This window comes from Toxotes jaculatrix, chromosome 22 (genome assembly GCF_017976425.1).
Source record: "Toxotes jaculatrix isolate fToxJac2 chromosome 22, fToxJac2.pri, whole genome shotgun sequence".
Taxonomy (NCBI): domain Eukaryota; kingdom Metazoa; phylum Chordata; class Actinopteri; family Toxotidae; genus Toxotes; species Toxotes jaculatrix.
The window spans coordinates 8,069,699-8,095,000 of NC_054415.1; the positions used below are offsets into that span (position 1 = coordinate 8,069,699).

General features: G+C 42.1%; 1 protein-coding gene and 6 non-coding genes across 8 annotated transcripts in view; 3 read left to right on the forward strand and 4 right to left on the reverse strand.

Annotated features, from left to right (window-relative positions):
• The window catches only part of LOC121176140 (ELKS/Rab6-interacting/CAST family member 1-like), a 101,856-nt gene extending 99,263 nt beyond the window's left edge, over positions 1 to 2,593 (forward strand). For both annotated transcript variants that reach the window (XM_041030131.1, XM_041030132.1), the window contains one exon: positions 2,184 to 2,593. In XM_041030131.1, the coding sequence (XP_040886065.1) occupies positions 2,184 to 2,321 (138 nt within the window). In that variant the 3' untranslated portion in view covers positions 2,322 to 2,593. The remainder of the gene's footprint in view (positions 1 to 2,183) is intronic.
• Positions 2,594 to 7,711: 5,118 nt separating this feature from the next.
• trnal-uaa lies at positions 7,712 to 7,823 on the forward strand. Its single transcript has 2 exons — positions 7,712 to 7,749; positions 7,778 to 7,823. It is a non-coding gene; the product is annotated as a tRNA-Leu (tRNA).
• A 469-nt stretch (positions 7,824 to 8,292) lies between these two features.
• Positions 8,293 to 8,403, forward strand: trnal-caa. The gene is made up of 2 exons: positions 8,293 to 8,330; positions 8,358 to 8,403. It is a non-coding gene; the product is annotated as a tRNA-Leu (tRNA).
• A 5,700-nt stretch (positions 8,404 to 14,103) lies between these two features.
• trnak-cuu lies at positions 14,104 to 14,176 on the reverse strand. The gene has a single exon. It is a non-coding gene; the product is annotated as a tRNA-Lys (tRNA).
• A 332-nt stretch (positions 14,177 to 14,508) lies between these two features.
• trnak-cuu lies at positions 14,509 to 14,581 on the reverse strand. The gene has a single exon. It is a non-coding gene; the product is annotated as a tRNA-Lys (tRNA).
• Positions 14,582 to 15,266: 685 nt separating this feature from the next.
• trnak-cuu lies at positions 15,267 to 15,339 on the reverse strand. Its single transcript has one exon. It is a non-coding gene; the product is annotated as a tRNA-Lys (tRNA).
• Positions 15,340 to 15,743: 404 nt separating this feature from the next.
• On the reverse strand, positions 15,744 to 15,816 carry trnak-cuu. The gene has a single exon. It is a non-coding gene; the product is annotated as a tRNA-Lys (tRNA).
• Positions 15,817 to 25,302: the final 9,486 nt, after the last annotated feature.

Below are 25,302 nucleotides of genomic sequence, written 5' to 3' on the forward strand. Positions count from 1 at the left end.
CATTTAATCTGGATTTTTTTAACACCTTTTCAAGTGTCTGTCTGTGGTGCAGGTCAAGGCTGCGTGAGTCAGAGAGCAGAAGACAACAGACATATATTAAACCATTTATCTGTTCTCAGTCGTTTCGCAGCCTTATCTTTACTGCTGTGTTTTTCTGCCGGATTTCAACTAAAATGCAAAGCCGTTAAGGTGAATTACCTGCAAACACACATAAACTGACATGTACGAAATATGTCGATATGCTTCACAATAAAGGAGGCCTTTCTCTCTCTCTCTCTCTCTCTCTCTCACACACACACACACGAGGATAACAAATCAGTGGAAATGATAAAAATCAAGGTGCAGAGAGCACCAGACAGAGCTCCAAGAGATGACACCGATGAAAGCTGGACTACGTTCTCAGAACTCATGATAAATGACGGTGATTCCCTGAAGCACTGATAATGTCATGTTTCTGTTGTTGTCATGTTGTTGTTGTTTTTTCATATGTTTCATAACTGTCCACAAAAGGTTTGTTCAGGTTTGGTGGTACGCAGCAAAGTATATGTTTCCTTCTACTTGTGTGTGTGTGTGTGTGTGTGTGTGTAGTGGGGGGTGGTTCCCCACTGTCTGATGCTAATTGAGCTTTCAGAATGGGTCAAATTGTGCCAGACCATGCACACACTGGCACACACACACACACACAGGGCAGTTTGCAGCGGTCAAGCCTCATTGCGTCCCTCGCATGGCTTCATACGCTCCTTGACTTCCTCATTCACTCACTCATTCTCTCCATTTTTCTCTCTCCTCCTTCATCATCATCTCTTTTTTCTCCTCTGTCCTCTCTGCCAATAGCTCTTCTGCTTTCTTTCTCTTTACCTATCAAAAATAGTGTTATAAGTTATTAGTGTTACACTAAACATCAATGATTATTAAATATTTAATATTAGTTTTTAGTATTAGGGTCCTCCATGATGCTGGGGGACTTGTGAGAGACAGAATAAAATGAAAATGGTAAAAAACCGATGCATGAGGTTGAGATGTTCTTACTTACAAGCTCGCAAAACCCTGGATACTACACTTCCCACAATGCAAAGCTGATGATGTATTTCTTCAGACCCTACCTGCCTGATAAACACCCACATCTTTAGTGTAGTGCAGACTTTCTATCATAATTACGTAATCTCTAATTGCAAGTACTGAATCCAAATCTGAATTCAAAGTGCTTTATTGTCACGACCATGCTTTCATTAGTCCTAAAGCAATGTAAGAAAACTGACCATGACTCTGACATAAGCTGAGAGTATAATAAGCACACTGTTGAGAGAAATGTTTGCATGTTAACGACATGATTTATAGATAAGAAACAGTATTTGTGTGTGATTTATTGGGGAGATTTCATCAATCATTAACAGTATTATTACTTGCAGCAGTTTTACACTTGAATAAAGCCACTGTAATTTAAAATGCCACTGAGATTTGCTGGCTAAGAGATGAGAGCAGAGGGAAGAGGTTAAAACTTAACGAGGAATTATTTTGCCAATATCTGACTCAGGCCTCACACATATGCGTGTACACACACCAACATAAATGTGGGCTTGTGTTACATGACTGTTTGAGCGGTCCTCGTATTGATACAGATGTATTGGTCATTAAGTCAGTTAGGTTTGACGTCTCAGCTCGGGCGCAGCCAAAGAAAACAACATCAGTGCGCTCTCACAGAAATGTTCCACTCTGTATGGGCAGAAAGAACTACATTGCGGTGTTTTCAGATTACAGTCTGATACGTGTGTATGTGTGCATTTATGTGTGTGCGTTACCTTATACATGCTCCCTGATCATCCATTTGGGCTACGAGGAGACTTGAGCTTGTGTGCGCTTATTTGCTTTCTTTCTGGGAATTAAATTAGAAGATCAAAACCAATCTCATATCTGTCTGGTAAATATGAAGCAGGAGCCAGGAGGTACTTAGCCTAGCTTAGCACAAAGACTAGAAATTGGGGTGAAATGAAATCCACCTACCAGCACCCTTTAAAGCCTACTAATGAACAGATTATTGTGTTTGTTTAATCCGTGAAGAAACCGAAAGCGTAAAAGCAAAAATCTGCCATTTTACTTTTCCTCTAAATTGCTGTATCACAAGATGTAGACTTACATAATGTCTGAAATCTCTCCCCTCTCTTTTTTTTCCATCTTTCTCTCAGTTGGAGGCGGAGTTAGAGCTGTGTGAGAGGGAGGGGGCGGAGCTGCAGGAGTACGCCAACCAGGTCCTGCAACAGATCGCCGACCGATGCCCCGACATTTTGGAACAAGTCGTCAACGCCCTGGAGGACAGCTGCTGACACCCGCACACAAGCAAACACACCCTCGTGCATAAGCTTACATGAGCACATTCATTAGCACAGAAAGTCAGAAAAAAAACACACATCCAAACATTTAACATGAGTCTCCAGCAAGACCCAGTAAGACAAACTGATACACAAGTAAAATCACAGTGTTGGACATGAAGACTTTCTCTTCTTACCTGCTCTTCACTCATCTCATTTTCACAGATGGAAAAAAAAAAAATCATGTTATGACTGAAAAATACTTTTCCGCCATCATTTTAAAATTAGCAGTTTCCATCAGAGGGGAGTGTTGTTCATTTTTCAGTTCCAAGTGCTTTGTGTTGGCGTGCTAGTTAATTGGAAGTAGTTGATCTTTTTTCAGACGTTAAACGTGTGCTTTCCTAACTGGTCCGAGACAGAGGGAGCCTTCACTGCACTTGCAACCTGTGGCACTTCACAGCGGCCATCTTGTGTCCTTCCAGGCAGTCAGCAGTTGGACTTGTTATCGTGACTTGATGTATTTTAATGGAGGAAAAAAATAAAATAAAATCTAACTGTATATAAAAGGTGAGAGTGAGTTGAGCTTGCCAGGTAGTTTCTGATGCCAGACTTGCACTCTGTTGCCACATTGTTATTTGATTGGTTCAGATACAAAAGTGTGTTTATTTCAGCTGCCTTTGGTTCTTTACATCATTTGCTGCTATCTTTTTAACTTTTAGTTTCTATATTTTCTTTTCATTTCTTGTATTTTTTTTGTCAGGTATCTGATGAAATGTACCAGCTTGCAGTTTCTTTCAGCAGTTAATCTCTAGATAGTTGTGTAAATTGTAAAGAGAGAAGTTTAATTAACAGAAACACAGCTTTCATCAGGGGAACATGACACGTTCATCCATTGTTTTCCACCAGTGATGAAAAGGCACAAACGACTATAAATCTCGCAATACTCCCTTTATTAAAACACACCAGTGTAGATGGTTTGTGTTTTTCTTTTTAACCTAAGAAAACAACATGTTGTGTCCAGTTGTGGTGTCCATGAGTTCAGAAAATCCCTCACTTACCCTTTTATGACAATCCCTTTAGAGTTAACATGAGGAGAAGTCTGAACTTAATCATTTCCCCTTTTTGAAACATCTTTTGTTTTTCTTTTTTTGGAGGGAGGGAATATAAAGTAATTGTTATATATTTTTTTGCTTTTCGTAATATATAAAACACTAATCTTGTTTAATTGAAAATATTGTCATCTATTGGTTGATATGTTACATAATGTGTCAAAATCTTCTTTCTTTCTTTTTTTTGTGATTTGCAAGAATCCACAGATTTGTTCCATACACAGGAGACTGTTATTGGAAACGTACATTGCACCCACTCGAGGCTCTGTGTCCACCGGGAGCGTTTCCATCAGAATCAGTTTCTTGTTCTTGTTGTTTACAGTGGAAATGACACTCTAATGCATGTTTCCCACAGCGCTGACGGCCTTAGCATGGTTTAAACGCTTGCAGCTCTGAGCACTAGAGGATTTCAGTTGTTTCAAATTCAAGCAAAAGCTCCTCCAACTGAGGTTTTTATACTCTTACAGTGTATTGAGTGCTGAAGGCATGACTGGTGTCAGGCAGCTGTTTAGCGCTGCTCCCTAAAAAATAAAAAAATAAAATAAAAAGAGAAACACCTGGTGGACACAGAACCCAAAGGCTGGGATTTACAATGCTTACTCAAATCTGAATTTACACCAAACTCTGATCTTAAGGCTTTCACAACAAGCAAAAATACGTTTTCTGGCACCAAAGCGGTGTCTTAAAACAGCTCAGAGCAACACGGGTGTAAATTAAACGTGGAGTTTCATTTCAAAACTGTTTTGGGAGGAGAAATCTCAGCCTGATGCTCGGTGCAGCTTCCTCGAATGTTACTCGTCTGAAATTGCTCAAAGCTTTAACGATCATGCAGAGTTTGTGTAACATTTGACAAATGCTGGTTATCTTATTTTGGCATGAAACTCTTAACTCAGATATGAGCTGACAGTGTAAATCCAGTATTTTGTTGTGTGTTTTATACTGATCATGTTTTGTCTTTCTTGGAATGGTGATGACTGGGACTCACCGTGTCTCTGTTGTGGATTGAAAACCCGGAATGAGAGAATGGAATAAAATATGGATTTATCTTTATTTTGTTGTGAAAGGATTCTGTCTTTGTCTTTTTTGTCTATCAGTTCATTTTCTTTCTTCAGAAACAGTTTTTGTGTAACAGAAATAATATTTTTCATTCCCTTATTTTTCTGGGAAACTGTTCAGTGTATCTTCTCTCACACCTTCACACACTGAGTGTTTGTTAAATGTGCGAGAGGCCAGGACTGCTCGTTGCTGTCTTTGGAACATCTTTCCGTTTGTTTCCTCTCCTCACTTTTTCTGACCTCTCCTTCCCTCCCTTTCCTTTTACCTCCTTCATTCTCTCTATCTTCTTCTTTCACATGCAAACTGAGCACTGTCTCTTGTCAGCAGCGGTTTATTTTCCTATCCGCCCACAATAACGATGTTATTCCATGCCCAATCTTCCCAGTATCCTTTTGAAAGGCATCACGCCACTGCAGTGCTTTATCACACACACACACACACACACACACACACACACACACACACACACACACACACACACTCCAGCAACACTGTTACTATTGGTTTAAATGTCCAGCAGCTCATCCAAAAATGAATTGTGTCCAACAGCAAAGTCACTTAAAACTCACATGGTTGCTGTAAAACTGTCTGTTTTTAGTGCTTTGTGTTATGTCCTGACCCTTTATGTTCTTTTTATTTTTCACAGAAAGCATCTTTGAGTATCTTTGAAAAGTCTGGTTTCTGCAGTGGACGGTTCAAACATGAAACCAGATTAACAACTTAAACTGGTTTCAGATCCACCACCAAAGAATAAAGGACAAAGTTTAGGATGGAAAGAGGGTGAGTGTTTGTCTGTGTGTGTGTGTGTGTGTGTGTGTGTGTGTGTGTGTGTGTGTGTGTGTGTGTGTGTGTGTGTGTGTGTGTGTGAGGGTGAATGCAGTTTATTGCAGCAAGTTAACTACAAAACAAAGAGCCTGAAACCACACACACATCTGCCTAATTTCTGCATGTGGCAGCAGCTCTGTGTAATGAGTTGTTGGACTCATTCAACTGGAAAATCGGGGTTAACAGACCCACCCAGCTCGACTGATCTTGAACCCTGACCTTCACCGGATCTTTGACCTCCTCTGTGAAAAATTTCCAACCAGGGAGATCAAAACATTATCAGGTCATTAGGGTCATTCTGTTTTTCACACAACAAAACATATATCAAACACTCTGAGAACCAACTCCTGACAGTCTGTAAATGTAGCATATGTGCTGGTGTTTACCTTCACATATGGCAACGCTCTGTACATGTGCGAGCACCTGGCTGTGTGTGTGTGTGTGGAGGATCGGTTCTGCTTTCTCCATCTACTGTCCTAATAAAAGCCAGTGGAGGGAGACAGAAGGGATGGATGGAGCGGGAAAGAGGAGGAGGAAGAGAGACGCATGTATGACTCCCTGATTTATGCAATGGCGAAAGAGAGAGAGGGAGGTAGAGAGAGACTGGAACGAGTGGAGACACAACCCGCTGAGAAGCAGGCATCATTTCATCCTCACGTCTCGGCTGTGACTCAGAGAGCTCACAGTGTCTTTCAGCTGTTTGTCGCGCAGTTTAAGAGCAAGAAGAATGCACATAATTACATGTTGAGACACCAAAAATATGTATAATAGATCCCCACAAGACATAGTGGCGAACGTGTCTGCTAACTTTTTATTAAGCTCTAGACATTTGGAGAACTTAAAAATGGCAGATGAGTGTGACATTGCTCACTGGGAAAATAAAGGATTTTAGTAAAACAATTTATGGCTTAAAAATCATCCTCAGACCTGAATCACTCTCTTCATCTGCATCATTTTGGTTCAGTGAGTGAAGGATTTCATCAAAGCTGAATACTGAGCGGGTTTTAACGACGTGTGGGGCTCACATTGGAAAAGTATGCTTTCTAAATCCTCTTGATTTTTGAATGTGGTGTTGTCTGACACTATTGTTGCACAATGCAGTGCACAAAGGAAATCGAGGAGCTGCTCACACCTGGAAAATAAAGTTATATAAATTGTGAATGGTGATGAAAAAGCTACGAATACGAACACAAAACAAAAAAAACAAAACCAAAAGAGTTAGTGTAGCATTTGGTTTTTCTGGGGATGAAAGTTCTCAATTAATTGATCAGTCAACGATCAATTTGATCGGTTTTGTCATATATAAGGCAAAAATGCCAAACATTTGTTAGTTCCAGTTTCTCAAATGTGAGGATTTGCTGATTTTCCTCATTTCATATTAGTGTAAAATGAATATTTTTGTGATTTCAGAAGTCTGACAACTCCACAGCTCACATTTGATGTCCTTTGCCAGCTTTTCTGAGAGTGACAACTTAACTTAGGATTTTTATCAGTTTCTCCACATTTTGATTTGTTTCTCTTTCTCTCTCTCTCTCTCTCTCTCACACACACACACCACACCTCTCTTTACACACAGAGGATTGATAAGATCTCACTGATACTGGTTCTTGACACAAAAAAACCCAGATGACCTTGAGATAACATATTTGTGAGCACGTGTGCTGTTAAATGTGTATCTACATCCAGAGCGGCCTGTCTCTCCATACAACACTGTGTATATAGTGGAGGACTGAGACACATGAGGAGCCAGGAGGAGAAATAAAAATTGAGTGACTGCGGAGGAAGTGGGGAGGGCTTGCATTGGCTTTGGGACGATGTGGTTTCAATCATCACACATCACATCACACATGAGTGAAAAGGAAAAAGAAGGAAAGGGTGATGGAGAGAAAGAGAAAACAGAGAGAGGAGGAGAGGGAGCGCTGAGACCAAAGCAAACAGCAGCTCAACTTAAAACACACATTCAGGGTATATTACATGTTTTCAAGGTAAATAATTCATGATCTCAGTTGTGGTTTGAAGGCATGGACTTGTTTCTTGTTGCTTTTCTCTCTGCACACAGATTTGGCATTATTTTCTCAAATAAATGGTTCATAAAGTAAATAAATGACTGTAGTTGGGATGAATGGAGAGGGGAGACGGAGGGAGGCGTAGAGGGTGAAAACCAGCAATATGGAGGGGACAGGAGGCCGGGAGCAGTAGGAAAAACTTTGGAGAGGAAATAAAAACAATGTGAGAAGAGTAGAGCCCCTAAAATAAGCTGTTAGCCACTGACAGTCCAAACATCCACCAACACTGATGACATTTTCCTCTTCTTCTTTTCCTCCTCCGTCTGTCCGTTCCTGTGACTTTTAAAGCTTTCAGAGAAAATTTCTCCCATGCTGCCAGACTGACTTTAGAGAACTACAGGGTTCAGTTGTCAGGATGGCCGAGCGGTCTAAGGCGCCAGACTTAAGGAGTGGCTCCATCCTGAGCTAAAGGGACTTCTGGTCTCCTAATGGAGGTGTGGGTTCAAACCCCACTCCTGACAGTAGGTTTTTTTTTTTGTTTTTTTTTACCTGTAGGTTTCTGTGTGAAGCCAGGTTTCCTTTCCACACATACGTTCGGTGGTCTACAGACTAAACAAAACCATGAAGAAAGTGGTGGGAAAGGGCTTTATTCACTGAACAGCTACCTACAGTCACTCTACAACACTCAGTCAGTTGCACAGGTGAGCTGCATTAATCATTTGTAAATTAACAATTTAAAAAAAAAAAAAGAAGAAGAAGCCTGGTATCTTTTGGTTTTATTTTTGCAGGTCAGTATGAAGCCGTTCAGTTGGTAAACCAAATTAGTGCCAGGTCAAATTTCAGAGACATCTGATCTGTCATGAGTGATGCAAATTTATTTAATGTGGCAAAGTGGAGATCCTGTGAATCTGATGCGTATTACGCACAGGTTCTTGGACTCCCACCTTCTTTGAAGTCCAGACTGACTTCAAGAAACTTTGCATCTCAGTTGTCAGGATGGCCGAGCGGTCTAAGGCGCCAGACTCAAGGATTAATTCCTTCCGAAGCAAAGGGACTTCTGGTCTCCAGATGGAGGCGTGGGTTCAAATCCCACTCCTGACAGAGGTTTTACCTCCAAGATTCATCCCATTTGTCTGGTGATGATAAAGAAATTCTTTCTTTCCTTCTGTTTGTGTGTGAAACAACTTTCTCTCCTCCCTCTCTCTCTCTCCAGCTCCCTCTCTCACCACCGGTGGGCAGTTTCCACATCAGAGCAGAGGACAGTCGCTCAGACAGAGAGAGAGAGAACTTCTGGTCTCTTTTGTTTCTCTCCTCCTCTCTCCGTCTCAAACTTCTCGCCCCGTGTTTTTCGACGCGTAAACCCTGGAGCGCTTTGGACTGCGCCCTCCGCCCCTCCTCCTCCGTTCCCCCGCGTGCTTAATTAGTTGGACAGCGTTTGCAAACTTATGATGGACGGGAAGAAATTCACTCACTTTATTTCTGACACCTGTTGCTGAGGACACGACCGCACACGGTCGTACACAACGAGGAAAGTGTGCTGCGGGTTTCTGACCTTACTTCTACATTTCTGCACGACAAGTTGGGACTTTGTGGGTAAAGACAGGTCCGCGGAATCGCCGGAGGCTGCGTTAGACATCTGTTCATTCCCACAAATCGACTTTTTCTGACTTTGGTGCTGTGTTTCCCTGTGAAGGTGATCGACCAGCGAAAGTAAGGACAAAAAAGTGTCACTTTAAAAAAAAAGTGACACTTGGAAGAGTTTGTATCTGCACCACACAGTGAGTTTTTCGCTTCAGGCTGCTGAGGGATCTGTCTGAAGGGTTTTCCCCTTCAATAAAAAAAGACACCGATCTGTTTGTAGCGTCCCAGCCGGACAGAGTCACACTTTTAGGACTTGAGCGCTTCGGATGGTGGGAGGAGAAAGTTTTCCTGGAGACCTGAGCAACAACTGGATTCGAGCACAGGAGGCCAGGTAAATAAAAATCCATTGATTTTATAATGAATTTTTGATAGTAAAGTTTTCAAAGGGGTATCACAAAGTGCAAGAAGGTCATTACATCTTAAACACTCCGTCCACATGTCTATTAAATGCTACAGAAATGTTTTGTAATGGGGTTAACACAGATATGACCTGCCGCCTGTTCAAAGCTGTCATAAATGATCCAGATTTATTTTGGGTCATCGTGTGTATCTGTCTCTTTTTTCGCTGACAATAGCTGCATTTGAGCTTGAACACTGAGGTCGATGTGAAAAACTTGCTTCAGACTTGGCCCTCTTGGTTTTGGACTTTGCTCCATTTGAACTTGTAGTCGTTTTTGCCCCCACAATGTTTCCGTTGTCACAGTCTACTTACAGAATGGGCTTGTTTCATGACTTTTGGCTTTGACTTTGCATATGACAGTGGTGAAATGCAGTGTATGTGTGTGTACGCGTGTGCGTGTGTGTGTGTGAGTGAGATCTGCCAACCCCATCGGCCTAAATGAAGGCAGCCCTCTCGCTTTGCGGTGGAGACCAGGACTATTTTGGTCGAAATGTTGCACAAATGTTTCTCTCAGTATAGAGGAGCTGCTCTGCCTTCATCTGAGCCAGAGGCTGCCCAGCATCTAACTGCACACTGACATAAGTCAGTAACTCTGGGAGGACTCTGGACCGAGTTCACTTTAAGTTTGACAGGTATTATAAACCTTAAAAACCGTCTTGGAAGCAGTGGAGGAAGAGCTCTACATGTTGGTGTAGTCCTGTGTGAGGATTCTCTTGTGACTAGTGATGATTATACTGTGTTTACTGTGGGTCAGAGGTCAGCGAACAGACAATAAACCTGTAGATGTCCTGCATGGAAAAACGTATGGAAGTCCTTAACTGTAGAGCAGTGTGGATATGATGAGGTTTGTTGTGCTAAAGAGGTGGAGGTTTTTACAGTCATGACAAGAAATTCAAGATGTAGAAATTTTAAACGTTCTCTTGGAAAAACAGAAGTTCAGCTTTTGCATGTATTTTCTGTATTGATGTGATTATGGGTTTGCGATTTCATGTACTGGATTGCTTGTGTGTGTGTTTTTTTCCTGTTTAGCAATGGCACATTCACAGATCAGTTACTAGTTAGATATTTTTATTTTGTGGTGACCTTTGATCCCAGTTCTAAGGCTTTCTCACACCCAAACACTTTTAAATCTCATGAACTAAGTGTGCGTGAGAAGTTGTGGCTCAGTGAAACTTTTTGTTTGGAGTGCACAGAACTTTTCTAGATGTATAAACATTTTGCCCAAATGCAGGGAGAACTTAAAATCTGTTGAATATCGTCATTAGACCTACAAAACATGGATCGCTTCTAAAATTCATTTTTCATTTAATCAAGTGATATAATTGAGATTGGCATCTTACTCAAAAGAGTCAAAAACACATAAAATCACTAAGAAAATTCAGTTAAGCCCAATTTCAGCAGGAAAAGATAATAAGACAGACTCCGCACTAAAAGAACATGTTAGCCATTGGTATATATATATAAAGACATTTAATCAACTGAAGACAAACTGAATCACCAGAACACTTTTCCTTTTTGTTTAGTTCAGACATAGCAGAGAAAAGTGAGTTTCTCCATCTGTCATCACATGTGAAAGCAGATCAGATTTATTTTCACCATGTGATGTGATGGCTGCAGAGGAGCTGAGAGAGAGCTTAGGTCGTCTCTGGCGGTGACGTCTCCGGTTCGCTTTGCACTTCTCAAGGTTTTAAAGTCTAAAAATCCACATGAGCCGTGGACCAGACTGACAGCCGTGCTGATAAACCCTGCAAGAGGAGAGGAAGTATGTGTGTGTGTGTGTGTGTGTGAGTGTGAGAGGGTAGATAGTAATGTTAGATGTGTAGATAGAGGTGGTGAAAAGTGTTGCTGTCAACAAGTTAGCCATTAGAGAAAGATAATCTCTCTTCCTCCTCCTCCCTCCCTGTCTACCAAGTCAACTTCTGTTCTTTCTCTTGCCTCCCTCTCGCTGTTTCATTCATGACATGATTTTTCTCTCTGTGCCATCGCAGCCTTCCTCTTTCGTTTCTGCCTCCCGTTCGCTTTTGGGTTCTTTCGTAAGTTTCTGTCACCGCAGCATTATATCGTTTTTGGATTTGACAGTCAGTTTTTGTTGATGCTGCATGCAGCTCTCATTTCACCCTTTGTGCGATGAAAACTGTGCGACTCGAAACATTCTCACAGTTTAACTTCAGCTGAAAGATTAAATTGGGGTTTGTATAACGCACTTTCAACACGCATTAGAAAATAAAAATGTTTTCAACCTCACTTAGTGTTTGAAAAGTTGGCATAGATGAAGAAATACCCCCAAAATAATGATTTGTTTCTAATGAAGACACAGCCTTATGTCTTTATAGCCATCAAATCTGTATTCTGGACATTTTCTCATTGTTCATTTTTTTCCTTTGCCTCTGGCTGTCTGCCCTCAAACCGGTGAGAAAGGCCTTTTCTTTAACCAAACACTGAAGTGCTGCTTGAGTGTCTCGTCCATTGGGACTCTGTAATTAGGGAAGGGGAGTAAGTGAGCGTGTGTGTGTCTCCACACTAGATATTTGAGAAGATGGGATGTCTGCAAGCATCAATGGATCCTCAAGGTCATTCATGAGTGCATTGTGAAGTCTGTGTGTGTTTGTGTGTCCCATATGTTCAGTCAGTGAATCTGAAAATAACGGAATATTTCAAAGTTAACAAAACTCTGACAGTGACCATACAAACTAAAAGATTTTCACACTTTAGCACTGGATGTGTCACGTGTGTATTTTAGCCTACTGGAAGCACTAATGACTAACTTGGATTCTCACACACAGACACACAGACAGTGGTCCATGTGAAGTGGATGGCCTCTCCAGTTGAAGAGCCAGTATTTTAAACACTCATGTCTGATTGGTTGACTTGAATCGTGGGAATTCCTCCCTGGACAGTGTATGACGGCGGCCCCCTCTACTGTGGGTGTGTGTGTGTGTGAGAGCCTTTGTTCACATCCATTTAGTTAGTCTGGTGTGTATCATGGTGCTGACTCTGCAAACAGAGATCCCTGTAAACTTTTAAGTTATGGTGTAGGAAAACAATTGATGGGTAGCAAAATCAGTTTTGATGTCTGTGTAATGTCTTGAACTTATTGCACTTATTTTTTCATTGTAAAACCTCTTTAACGGTTTAGGGTTTAAGTGTGAATCTTGTAAAAGCTATTATGAAAGGATCAGGTACCCTGATGAAGGCGAGGTGGGCAAAGTGGGGACAAGTTTCTGATGCTAATGATATATACTTTTTTCATCTTGACATCAAACCTTAAGAGGAAATAGATGTTTAAATTCTGTCCTTAATATTCAGTAAAATGTTTCAGCCACTTGAAAACCTACTGTAATGCAAGTTGACGACTTGACTCAGAGGCACCAGCCTGCACTTAAGCTGCTCCCTTATTGTGTGTGTGTGTTGACAATGCAGTGTGGCCATGCGGTAGTTATTATGGTCAAGTGCTTTGTGTGTGTGTGTGTGTCTGCATTTCTGTATGTATGTGTGCGCTCAAAATGTGACCCTGTAGTATTCGTTATGGTGTCTGTGCTTTCTGCTTTCTCCACGCCTGTGTGTGTGTGTGTGTGTGTGTGTGTGTGTTTTAAGGCCTTTCTGGGCTGGTGGTTCAGGGCTATGCAGTGATGTCATTGGGGCAGCAGGGTGGGGTGACATGGGGTTAGAGTTTGGCAGAGGTCCTGACTCCAGCAGTCCTCAAAATGTGTCTGACCAGTAAGTATGTGACCGTCCCTGCTTGTCTGTGTGTTGGTGTGTGTGTCAGCGTGTCAGCTTGCGTGTGTGTGTGTGTGTATGGTTAGTGGTAGCAGCCACCAGCTGTATGCGAGCGGTGTCCTACACTAATAGTTAAAGTGGTTTATTGGACACTTTATAGAGCCTGAAACCGTTTAATGAGTCCGGCAGGCTGGTACAAGTGGACAGTCACAGATGAAAACGGCCACAAGACACACAGCATCAGCCTCAGATTGACTATATACTGTAGAACTGGTACTAAATTTCATTCAGCGTTTCTTTTTTCATTTTATATATTTTCTATATTATTATATGACCTTGCCTCTGGCCATAATGTTGACACAGGAAGTGTTGAAAGGACTGGTTGTCTCTCTAACACCACACCAGTTTAGCTCAGGTACAAGCAGCTAAAACGACTGGTCTAATTCCACAGCCCTGTGTTGCTCCCTCTCTCCTCTCATGTACCCTTTCCTGTCCTCCCTTCCTCCTCCTTCTCTCAGTAAGCCCTGATCCAGCGCTGATAAAACTATCAACAGCACACCTGCACGGGGTTGGAAAGTTGTCACAGACACACACACAGGCACACATCCACAAACACAGTATAGGGTGTAGATGAGGCTGCAGACCCGAACAGATGGGGACAGGAATCTTATGTAGCACGTGCTCACTACAATAAGCTCATTCTCTTCTGCTTTTAACTTTGCCTCTCTGACTTTTTCTATCTCTTTTTGTCTCATTTTTACTTTATACATCTCTGTCAAGTCATTACACTGCACTTTGTATTATTTGCACAAATTTATCATGTATATCTTAATCACATTTGGCTGTTAAAATTAGAAGAGAATGTCAGTCATTGTTATTAAATATCTTGTTGACCAGGTTGTTGTTTCCATTCCATGTTTCTGTCCTGTTTTTTTTTTTTTTTTTTAGCAGATATAAGATACCCCAGTTTATAGCACTGAGTCACATGATTGATTTCTCTGCAAGAGGCCAACCTGTAACCTATCCCCATTTAAAAATTCCAGCGCCCAACGTGGGGCTCGAACCCACGACCCTGAGATTAAGAGTCTCATGCTCTACCGACTGAGCTAGCCGGGCTGTGTCTCTGATGGTGTAGGCCATCGTGGGCTGCGGACACTGGTTTGTGACGGCCCTTTGAATTCTTTATCGGCTGCTAGAATTTGCTCATCAGTTAGGAGGCATCTTTTTTTCAGGGGCAACTTTCTTTTAGATAACTAGCACAAATATGCTCAAAGGTCTGGTGTAGGTTACAGCCATTTTTCACCTTTGGTAAATTTATAATTCTAATTACAATTTAATTTAATTTACATTTGACTCTCTACAGACAGTGAAACAATTTTGTATTGCTCTCTTCATCAGTTGTAGTTCAGTAGCTAAGGGACTTTGACTGACCCTCTAAAAAACGACCACGCCCAACGTGGGGCTCGAACCCACGACCCTGAGATTAAGAGTCTCATGCTCTACCGACTGAGCTAGCCGGGCTGTGTTTCAGCTTATGTAGGCCATCTGTGGGCCGTGGACACTGGTGTGTCTTTGAAGCTTCTCAGGTCGTGGTTATCAAATAGGGATTGAATCATCTTTTCCTCACCGCCTGCAGTGTTGGTGTTCTTCCTGGATCTTGTGGCTGTTTTTACAACGGTTCATTTAGGGTATCCACAAGTATGTGTGGGTTTCCTGTATACTCCAGTGTGGAGGCTCCTGTCTTCTTCATTGTACACGGCACAGGCCAAGAAAGTCAAGCTGTTGTTCCTGACATTCTCTCATGTGACTTTGATGTGTTCTGTGAAGGCTGAGTTTTAATTCGGACCCATTCTTCGACTGTATATCTAAACCAGTGGCTTGACCACAATGGGGGATTCTGGTGAGGCCATGACACAGCCATGCTTTTGTCTGGTGAGACATGGTGAGGAGTGTTACCAGGCAAGGGAGCTAAGATGATGATAGGTATATGTTTGGCAGTGTTATAAGTAAATGAGTTATTGCTGCTGTCTTTGTGAGCCTTTACATGCAATGGATGCCTTCTCTTTACTTTCAGTGATTGATGACATTGTCTATGTCAAGGATAAGAAGAATGGGCTGCTCTCTTCATTTGTAACACTAGTCCATGAATAGTTTGAGAATATGATTGATATCCATCGTAGTGTTTGAATGACCTCAAAAATGGCATCGCCCAACGTGGGGCTCGAACCCACGACCCTGAGATTAAGAGTCTCATGCTCTACCGACTGAGCTAGCCGGGCTGCGTGTCTTAGTCTGTGCATCATGTGATCAGCCACGCCCATGCCATGCTTGAGTGAAAGCCCAATCTGTTGCTGCTGGACTTGATGCAAAACTGCAGGCAATCGTCAGCTACAGAATCACACTCTCAGAAACACCAGCACTCAACATGGTGCCTGAACTTGTGAGATCAGGAGTCTCGTGTTCTAGCAAGAGGCCAAATCTGTTGTACTCTTTAGTCCTGGTTTAGATATGTCATCAAAACAAGCAGCTGGACGCTCTGCAAGACCTGCACGCAGTGGTCTGCTTGACGACCCTTGACCCTTTTGGAAAGTCTAGCCTGTGTTAGGCAATTTCAGCTGCAAACACTTGGTAATTTAACTCAAGGAGTCCAGTAGTTTGGTTTTCATCCTCCTAAAAATACCATCGCCCAACGTGGGGCTCGAACCCACGACCCTGAGATTAAGAGTCTCATGCTCTACCGACTGAGCTAGCCGGGCTGTGTGAGGAGGGGGGGGGGTCTGCCACATCGCCTTAGATGGCCTGACAGGGTTGGGCTTTGTGTGTCCTGCACCCACCCGCTGTGTTGACCCATTGTAAATCATTTCACCCCGTCACTGACAGCCAGTCAAAACACGGCAATGACTGAAGCTGTTCAAAGGGTGGTCTTCTACACACACACACACAAACTGAAACCTGTATACCCGGTGACTCACACATTCGTGCAGGGTGAGCACGTTCATTGCAGAGGCAACACAGTTTGGCAAAAACAGGTGATAGTGAGCTGTGTGTGTGTGTGTGTTTAGAAAACTGAGAAGGATCCAGTTGAAAGAGAGGGGAGAAGAAAGTAGAAGTCCAGATGCAGAGAAAGAGTGAAGGTAATAAAAAAAGAGTGACAGAGAATATTTAGTCAGTCAGATGAGAGGAAACGCTGCCTCTTACTGGTCCTTGTCTGCTACTACAACAGATCAAAGAAAATGGATGGAGAGTCAATAGTAAGTAAACTCAGTTGAAATACTGAGTTTTATATAACTTCATATTTGTGGCCTAGTGGTTTATAATCACTGCTGCTGCCTTTCTGCTTTACAACACCGTGTGGAGACCTTTATAAATAAAGTCATCCGAAACAAACCGCACGGAAAAAAAGAAAGTCAGATAGAGAGGGACGGCAGCAACGGAGAAATGTCAGTTTTTCTTTCACAGTACCTGAGTTTGACTTGTGTTTGTAAGTCATAGAGCACATATGATATATTGTCTCCCTGTGATCATGAATGCGTTACTACAGCGAGTTTTAAGCAAACACATTAGGAACTAGAAAAGCTCCTCACTCTCTGCGTCTCTGTAGTTTAGGTGTTTCTGAATTCCTGTGATTTTCCTCCTCATCTTTTTTTTTCTCTTCTCCCCTCAACCATCTTCCTTTTTTGTCTGATTTCTCTCGTCTTTTCTATCTTTGTGTGTGTGTGTGTGTGTGTGTGTGTGTGTGTGTGTGTGTGTGTGTGTGTGTGTGTGTGTGTGTGTGTGTTGGAGGAGGTGGTAATATAATGAGATTCCCAGTGCCCAGGTGCTCTTTCTAGATAATTACTGAGTGTGTTTTTCTGTAGCCAATCTTCAAACTGATGCAATACAAAATCTGTCAGCACACACACACACACGAGAGAGAGAGAGAGAGAGAGAGAGAGAGAGAGAGAGAGAGAGAGAGAGAGAGAGAGAGAGAGAGAGAGAGAGAGAGAGAGAGAGAAGAGAGAGAGAGAGAGAGAGAGAGAGAGAGAGAGAGAGAGAGAGAGAGAGAGAGAGAGAGAGAGAGAGAGAGGATCAAATTAAATTAATTCCCACTATCTTGTTTCTGACTGTAAGCTAGCCACTTTTCTATCCTCTCTAGCTCTTGTTCTTAGATGTTTTTTCAATCTATTCTATCACCAATCCTTTCTTTGTCTCTTTTTTCCTCTTAGACACTCTTTCTCTTCTCCATTATCTCTCCTTCTCACTCTGCCTTTTTCCATTCTCTCTTTTTGTTCTCTTTTCTTTTCTCATTTTTTTTCACGTCTGACCATCCTCCCTTCTGGTTATCCCACATCTCGACTGCAGCGTGTGTGCAGGAGAAGGATCGACAAAGCATTAGTCAGTTGTCCAAAAAAAAAAAAAAAAAAAATCACAGAGGTAGCAGATAACATTGATTTACACACAAACACAAACACTCACACACATATATTGTTCTCCAAAACCCATCCGTCACCGATTGGCTAAAATGATTTATTAGGAAGTGCACTGACTGTAGCTGCTGTTGCCTGTGGACTGGACTGACAGGACCAGAACACTGCATTGCGTTAAAGGACGACACTGAATCTTTGCCAGATGTGCTTTTTAGATAACAAGGAGACTATTTCACCTCTGTCTGTCCCGTTTCTCTGTGGGTTTATGATGCTGAGCTGCTTCATGCCATCCACTGAACATCCACAGTGTGCACAGGCTGCAGTTAATTAAATCAGTTTTGGTCCAAAATCACTACCTAATCCTGGGATGAGAAAAGTCTTTCTTATATTGTGGGTAGAAAGTAAGCAATTCCAAGTATTCATCTTGGTGTAAATTAGTTCTTGTGTTTCTTTGAGTATGTTTGAGATTTTTGATGAAACACTTTAGTCAGCTACTTTTGGAGAAGGAGAGATAACAGTTTACTGTCCAATTACTAATTGACAAATTCAGCCCCCATCTCAAATGTAATTTTAAAGTCCTGGTTGCTGCCTTCTGAAATACAAAAAAAATTAACAAAAACATGTTTGCACTGGACAAAAAAATCTGGGTTTGCAGAAAGGTCCAGTGTTGACATTTTCTTGTGGATAGCAGGTTGCTGTTGTGAGACAGATTTTAGTTTGTATTAAGAAGGAAAACACTGTCACTGTTTTGGAGAGCATCACTGGATTGCAGAATAACAGTGCTTCGACCTGAGGAGGAGAGTCTTGTAATCTCTCTCTTTACACTTAAAAATACCAGATTCTTTTTTTTTTGTCTCAGCATCAGAGAGCATTTGGCAGCACTCTGAGTTACAAACAAGCACCCTTTTCATAATGCTGCTGAATCTCGGTGTTTGGATTAATGAGGGACAGAGCAAAATCTGGGTCTGAGTCAGGGATTGAAAATCTCAGCAGTGAATCAAGTATGCCCTCAAATCCCCCTTAAACTGCCATCAGAGCTGTGGTTGTACTGCTCAGAAAGCTTTTCCACTCTGCTAATCTTTGGATACAGAAGAGTTAAAAACACTTCTGCGGCGCCATATCTCCTGGATTTCATCCTGCATATTTTAACACACACAGTAGCATATATTTCACATCAGCGTCTGACACTGCTGTGCTGCTGCGTCGTCTGTCAAATGTGCATGCCACCTGAATCGAGATCAGAATTGTGCTAGTCATTATGTTCAATAAATGTACAGGGATCTGTCTTGCTGGCGTTGGTGCAAGGGCGTTCTGTATGCATGCAGCACTGAAACGCATGTGTGCCGGTGACAGCCGGACCTCATGGACATCACGCCGTCACTCTGAAATTATGCATTTATATCAAGCGGCTTCTGTCTAAGCAACCATTCCAGCTCTTATCAGTGCTGCCACAGGACGGAGGGATTATTTTTCTGTTTGTTTGTGTGTGTTTCGTTCAAAGATATTAATTGAGAAATTGCTGATTCTTGGCTATGGGGGAAAGAAAGTACTTATTCATCTTAGGCTGCAGTATTAAAAAAAACAAAAACAAAAAACAATGGCATGCATTAATGGATCTTGAGTCAAGATTATTTTTCAAACTACTATTTCTGTGGTCAAGAATGAACTTTTATTAATATGATTACGAAATTCTGTGCAGCTTAATGTTATCATGGATTTTTTTCTTGTTTGTTTGTGTGCCTCAATAAACCTTTGGACCTTTTCACATGAATTTACAAAACAAAAGTCATAACATTATTTACACATCTGCAGAATTTCAGACATATCTCTATGTGCAAGGTTTAAGTGTGTATAGAGGAAAGAAAGGTGTTTTTCCTCGTCTTCCAGGGTTTCTCCATGTAACTGGAAACTCAAATGCTCTCAAAAGTTGTATTTTCTTTGGTTCAGAGGGGCTGAGTTTTGTCAAGCATGGTGCTGCATTAACAGTGGACACAGACAGAGGGCGCTACATCACTGGAACTCACCGTTGACATACTGGACAGATGAGAGGGGAGGAGAGAGATGAAAGCAAAGAAGGACATGGGTGAGAGGTTAGAGGGGGAGATGGAGGGATAGACAGGGAGAGAAGTGAATAAAAGGGAAAGAAAGGGAAACTGAAAGTTAGGAAAAGAGAGTGAGGACATAAATCAAGAGACAGCAGTCAGAGGTGACATTTTAAACACTGGTGTGAAATCTCCCCCCAGTCACTCTTCCTTTCTCCTGTGAAGACTTTCTTTTTGTTTTGGCTGCTTTCACAAAATTCATTTCAGAAGGCGCTGCCATCTTTCTTCCACCCCTCCTTAATCTCACTTTCCTTCCCCTCGCTCTCTCCCTCCATCTGACCACTACCCCCCCTCCACCCTCCCGGCTCCATTATGCATGATTGGGTCCAGGCCATTTGCTTCCTCTCCAGCAGGCCTGTACCATTAGTGACCAGCAGGGGAATTGTTGTTCTCTGCATGCAGCTGGGTACAGGTGTTCTGATGCTCTCTGTGTGTGTGTGTGTGTGTGTGTGTGTGTGTGTGTGTGTGTGTGTGTGTGTGTGTGTGTGTGTGCCGGCAATCAGCATCAGTCTCAGCAGCACCACACACACAGATGCTGTCGTTGGCTATGCTCATAACAGTCATATTTTTTACAACGTGGATCTTGTGTTTAGTTTTGGCCAATATACTTGCTGAGATCTGGAAATGGCATCCCTAAAAGATGAAGTCCAGCTGGACCACAAACAGTCAGGTGATCATACAGGTTTTAAACAAACATCCAGGTTAGACAAACTTGTTTGAAAGAAAACAAAGACAAACTATTACTCAAGCTGTCTGTTTTTTAACATCGAGCACAGTTTTACAGATGGAACTCTTCTGATTTTACCTCCTGTATTTTCTGTAGTTGTGCACGCCTAGTTTTCCTGTACAGTTTTCCAGTTTTACCTTCTAATGAAGTGGTTTAAATAATGTGGTGAAACTGTTATTAGTTTCACAAGCTGTCTCATCATAGAAACAATTATTTCTTGCCCCACTGGACGTAGTAGGAGTGAGAACTGAAATGATTACTGATCAGTCAGTCGAAATAGAATTAATCACCAATATTTGGATAATCGTCTCCGGTTCCAGCTTCTGAAACACTTTCTGATTTTCTTTGTCTTCTGTTATATTTAACTTGCAATCTTTTGGGTTTTGGACTCTCGTCAGACAAAACAGACGTTATCCTGGGCTTCAGGCTCTGAGAAGAAGTGATGGGCATTTTTTTAACCAAGAGAAAGATAATATAAAGCAAAAGGAAGACCTGAGTTGGAATAAACTGGAATGATGCAGCAAATTAGTGTCCTGAAGGAAAAAAAAAGAAAAAACAAAAAAACAAATCTTCTCTCTCTCTCTCACACACACACACACTCACACAAACACACACCAGAGCAAAGTGTGACTCAACAGAAATCTGTTCTTCTCTGCTGCCTTTTTTTCATTCTCCGCCAGTGTCTCTGTCTTTCTCACTCTGTCTCCTTTCAGTCTCTCTCCCTCCTTCTTTCTTCACTTTCTTACCCCAGCACCCCTTTCCCCATCAGTGGATACAGACAAACACACACACAGAACCTTCCAGCTCTACTCCAGCCTTGCCCTCCCTCTGTGGGCACTGTGCCCGCAGATAGGCAGCATGAAGTGGGCAAGAAGCCCCAGACAGAGCCCGCAGTTGCACCAGCAACCTGGAAGCCTAGAAAGACGTATTAAAAAAGAAAAGAGAAAAGCATGATCTGAGGTGTAGGTGAAAAAGAGGGGGAAGGAGAAGGGTTAAAAGGAGAAGAAGGTGAAGAGAGGGAAGATGAGAAGAAGTGAGGAATTGAGTGGAGAGAGGATGAGGAGATAAGAGGATGCAAGAGACATGCAACAGAGGAGAGGATGGGGGGGACAAAAGGAGATTAGAAAAATAGATAGATCAATAGACGGAGAGATAAAGAGAGAAGAAGAAGAAAGACAGAGCAAAAGGAGAAAGTGTGAGGCCGAGAGAGAAAAAGAGAGAGCTGGGCAGACAGCCAGCTCTCCCAGGAGAGAGAGAGGTCAGAGCAACGGACACATCTCTGGAGAGACTGTGTGTGTGTGTGTGTGTGTGTGTGTGTAAGACAGCGGCAAGGGATGGAGGGAGGAGGAGAGAAGAATGCAGAGGAGGAGGAAGAGGAGAGCAGTGGAGCGCAGAGAGAAAGAGAGGAGGGCTTGTATAAGACACACACTGAATGCCTGAAATGCGACCTTGGCAATCTATATCTGTGTGTGTGCATTTTTTTCTTTTATACTGCATGTAATACATTTAAAGGACAAGGCTGGCATTATTCTAGTTTCTTATCAAAACCCCCATGAAAAGACCAAACCAGCAGAGTGACAGTATGTCTCTCAACACTTGGTGACTTTTCTGTCCACTTACAACTCTAGGTGTACGTGGGGTTGCCTCAAATATGGGGCCCATTTCTATCGTACTGACAAAATACTGTATGTCAGTGCATCAGTCTGGTTCATTAATAGGTTTTTCGTGTTTTGGGGGGGCAGCTGCGGAGCTGCACAAGCAACAGCTGTTAGTAGGATCAGATGGTTTTATATGATTTGTTGACAGTAAGAAAAAATAGAACATCACCGGACCTATCCTGTAAACGGGACAAAGAACAACATTCAAGAGAGGTTTTATCCAGAAAGTATCTGTTTCACTGTTTGTATAACACTGAGGGCATTGTGGGTTATACTAGGACATCTGTGTGTGTGCTCGCGTGTTCATCCACATTCTGTGTGTTCAAGGGCAGCGCAGGTCATAGAGCGCCATGTGTGTGTCAATAACAGTATCTGGAGGCCACAGGATTACGTGACCTTGCATGCCACATGCGCTGTCTTCCACTCATATACACACGCTCTCTCTCTCTCTCTCACACACACACACACACATGCACAAAGCTCCATGAAATCTTCTGACTCCTAAGGGTCTTTATGGGGCACTTGCGTTGGTAGCGAGGATAAGAGGAGGAGGAAGAGGTGCAAGAGGAGAAAGAAGGAGAGAGACAAGAGGAGAGGCTGAGTGATCTGAGTGAAAAAGACAGGACAAGAAAAAAGAGAGGAGAGATGGTAAAGGAAGGCAGAGATAATAAGATTTGAATAGCAAAAAGGGGAAAATGTTGTAAAATCAAACCTATCTCTTATCGAAAACATTTTTATGCCGCTAATTTCCTTTGCCAAATGCTATAAGGAGCAATTGGAATTGGTGGAATTGAATCAAATTGCTGCCTGAATTGCCTTCATTGGAAGTGCTTTTCTTCCCAATACAGGAAGTGTGACATCCTTATTATACGCATATCAAGAGGAGGTTAGGGTGGATGATTTGGCAGACAGAGAACAGGATTTTGACTTCCAGAAACTGGGGCTGACATCCTGTGACCCACGTTTCGCTGGGTGTAAACTACTGAGGCGCTTGGTTAAGATTAGTAAAAGACTGTGGCTTTGGTTAAATATTAGAAAAAATAAATAAGTCACAGTGCTTCACTATGTGTTTTGAGTCAGTGTTGACTTTTTTAGAAATGAACCAAGACCTCAGTCTTTCTGGGATCTCAACCAAGTGATCCAAGTTGCCTTAGCCATAAATATGGATACGGTGGGAAACAAATGCAATGCAGTGAACTTTTCACACATATTTCCGATTGGCTTGATGTTACCCACAACATGTGTTTGCTAATGGTTACCCTTAATGTTGAATGTTAAAGGAAGAGTCACTGCATAAAAAGTACTTTTAGTAAAAGCACAGGAACAGCTGTTTCAGCATAAACTGACCCATTTTAATGACCTCTCCAACAGTTGGACAACAGACCTCAAACAGTAATACTTCTACTTCACTCTCTCTCTATCACTCCATCAACCTCAACTACTAAAACTCATCACTACCCCATCTACACACCAATAAGGAAATATCAAGCTATAAGATATATAATTACTCTTAATTAGATTATATAATTATCAGGTAAAAGAATCTCATGTTACACTAATGCAAATTATTTATATATGAATGTGGTTTTTAAGAGTCAGGGTTGAGAGAGGAAAAGTAAAGACAGAGCAGGAGGAGAAGGTGGATTTAAGGAGAAGGTTGGGTAAAGCTAAGGCCCTGAGGCCTGGAGACATTATTTCAGCTGCTCTGTGTGAGTGTGCGTGTGTGTGTGTGTTTCTGTGTGTGTGTGTGGTATAGGGACAGGTGGACATCTTTCTGTTATCTGTGCCTACATCTCCGTTTCCCTCAATCAGTCATCAGTATCTTTAGATTGTTTGCACAAGCTTGTGTGCCTGCGTGTATTAAAGAATTTAGAAATTGTGTTTGCATGGGTTTTTGTGTGTGCGTTATTTCCATTTTTATCAGCACAGTCTATACACTTGCACTGGATGTGTGTGTTTGTGTGTGTTTTGCATCTGTTTGGGCATGTGTGATCTCTTAGTGCTTGTCTGTAGTTGTGTGTCTGTGCTTATGTTTGAGCTTGTATATGTGTGGGCTCACATTGCTATCCCTCGCCGTATTTGTGTGTGTGTGTGTGTGTGTGTGTGTGTGTGTGTGTGTGTGTGTGTCTGCCACGAGCCCCAGTGAGATCCAGCGAGCATGACGGAGAATGACAGGTTGATTTATGGCGAGGCTATAAGTAGAATGACTACTGGTAGAGAGAGAGGGAGAGTGTGTGTGTGTGTGTGTGTGTGTGTGTGTGTGTGTGTGTGTGTGTGTGTGTGTGTGTGTGTGTGTGTATGTGAGGGACAAAAAGACGACAAAAAGGGAGGGAAAACGAGAGGGTGGAAAAAAGATGGTGGGGAGAAAAAGAGGGAGAGATGAGGATGATGAGAGAAAAGGGGGATGGAGGGGAAAGCGAGAACAGAATGACAGAGCTAAAGAGTCAATATGGGACAAGAGGGAAGAAGAGTAATGAGGGAACGAGAAGAAAGGAAAAGAAAGGCGTCATAGAGGGACTGATAGGGATTTTGAGAGTGGGATTAAGTTGCCTGTTTGCTTACTTCTATACATGGCAGAAAGAAGAAGAGAAATGTTGACCAATCTGCTGTTGGCATGAAAAGAAAACTAGATGAAAAAGAGGTACAGGCAGACAGAGAGAGTTTAGTTCTCATTTCTGATGGAGCTGATGGTTTAATGCCGAGCAGCGCTGGGCTCGGCTCGTGTTGTGCAGCGTTCTGTGAGTCTCAATAGGAAAATAACATTATCTCCACAATTACATTTACATTTTTAGACATGTAGCTGATGCTGTTTTGCAAAACAACATACACAGAGTGCAAATGAGCCTCAATCCCCAGATCAGTAACAACGCAGAGCAAACAATCTCCAAGAGAGCATTCAAGAGCTGTGATGATGCCGACGACGGTCATGGAAGAGAGAGGAGACGAAAGATGCTATTTCGTTACATACAGTCTATTTCTATAGTGGTTTTCGTTAAACATTGTGAAGCAGTAGTTGTCATGTTAGTGAGAGAAGTGCATTTTAAATCCAGTGCTTCAGAATTTATACTGTCACATTCATCTGACACTTTTATTTTGCATTTGGCCGATGCTTAAAAACAATGACTTACACCTTGAACTGAGCCAGAGTAACATGGAATAAACTGCTTTTTTTTCATTTTTCATTCATTTTCTGTAATCTACTGTGTGGAGTTGTAATGAGTTCATCTTTATTGACATAAAAAGGAAGAAAAAAACACTCTGTACTAATCCTGCATGTGAAACTGTGGTAACCCTGATTGGTCAGGCGTCGAGAGAGAGAGAGAGAACAGGAGGGTTTTAAAAATCACAT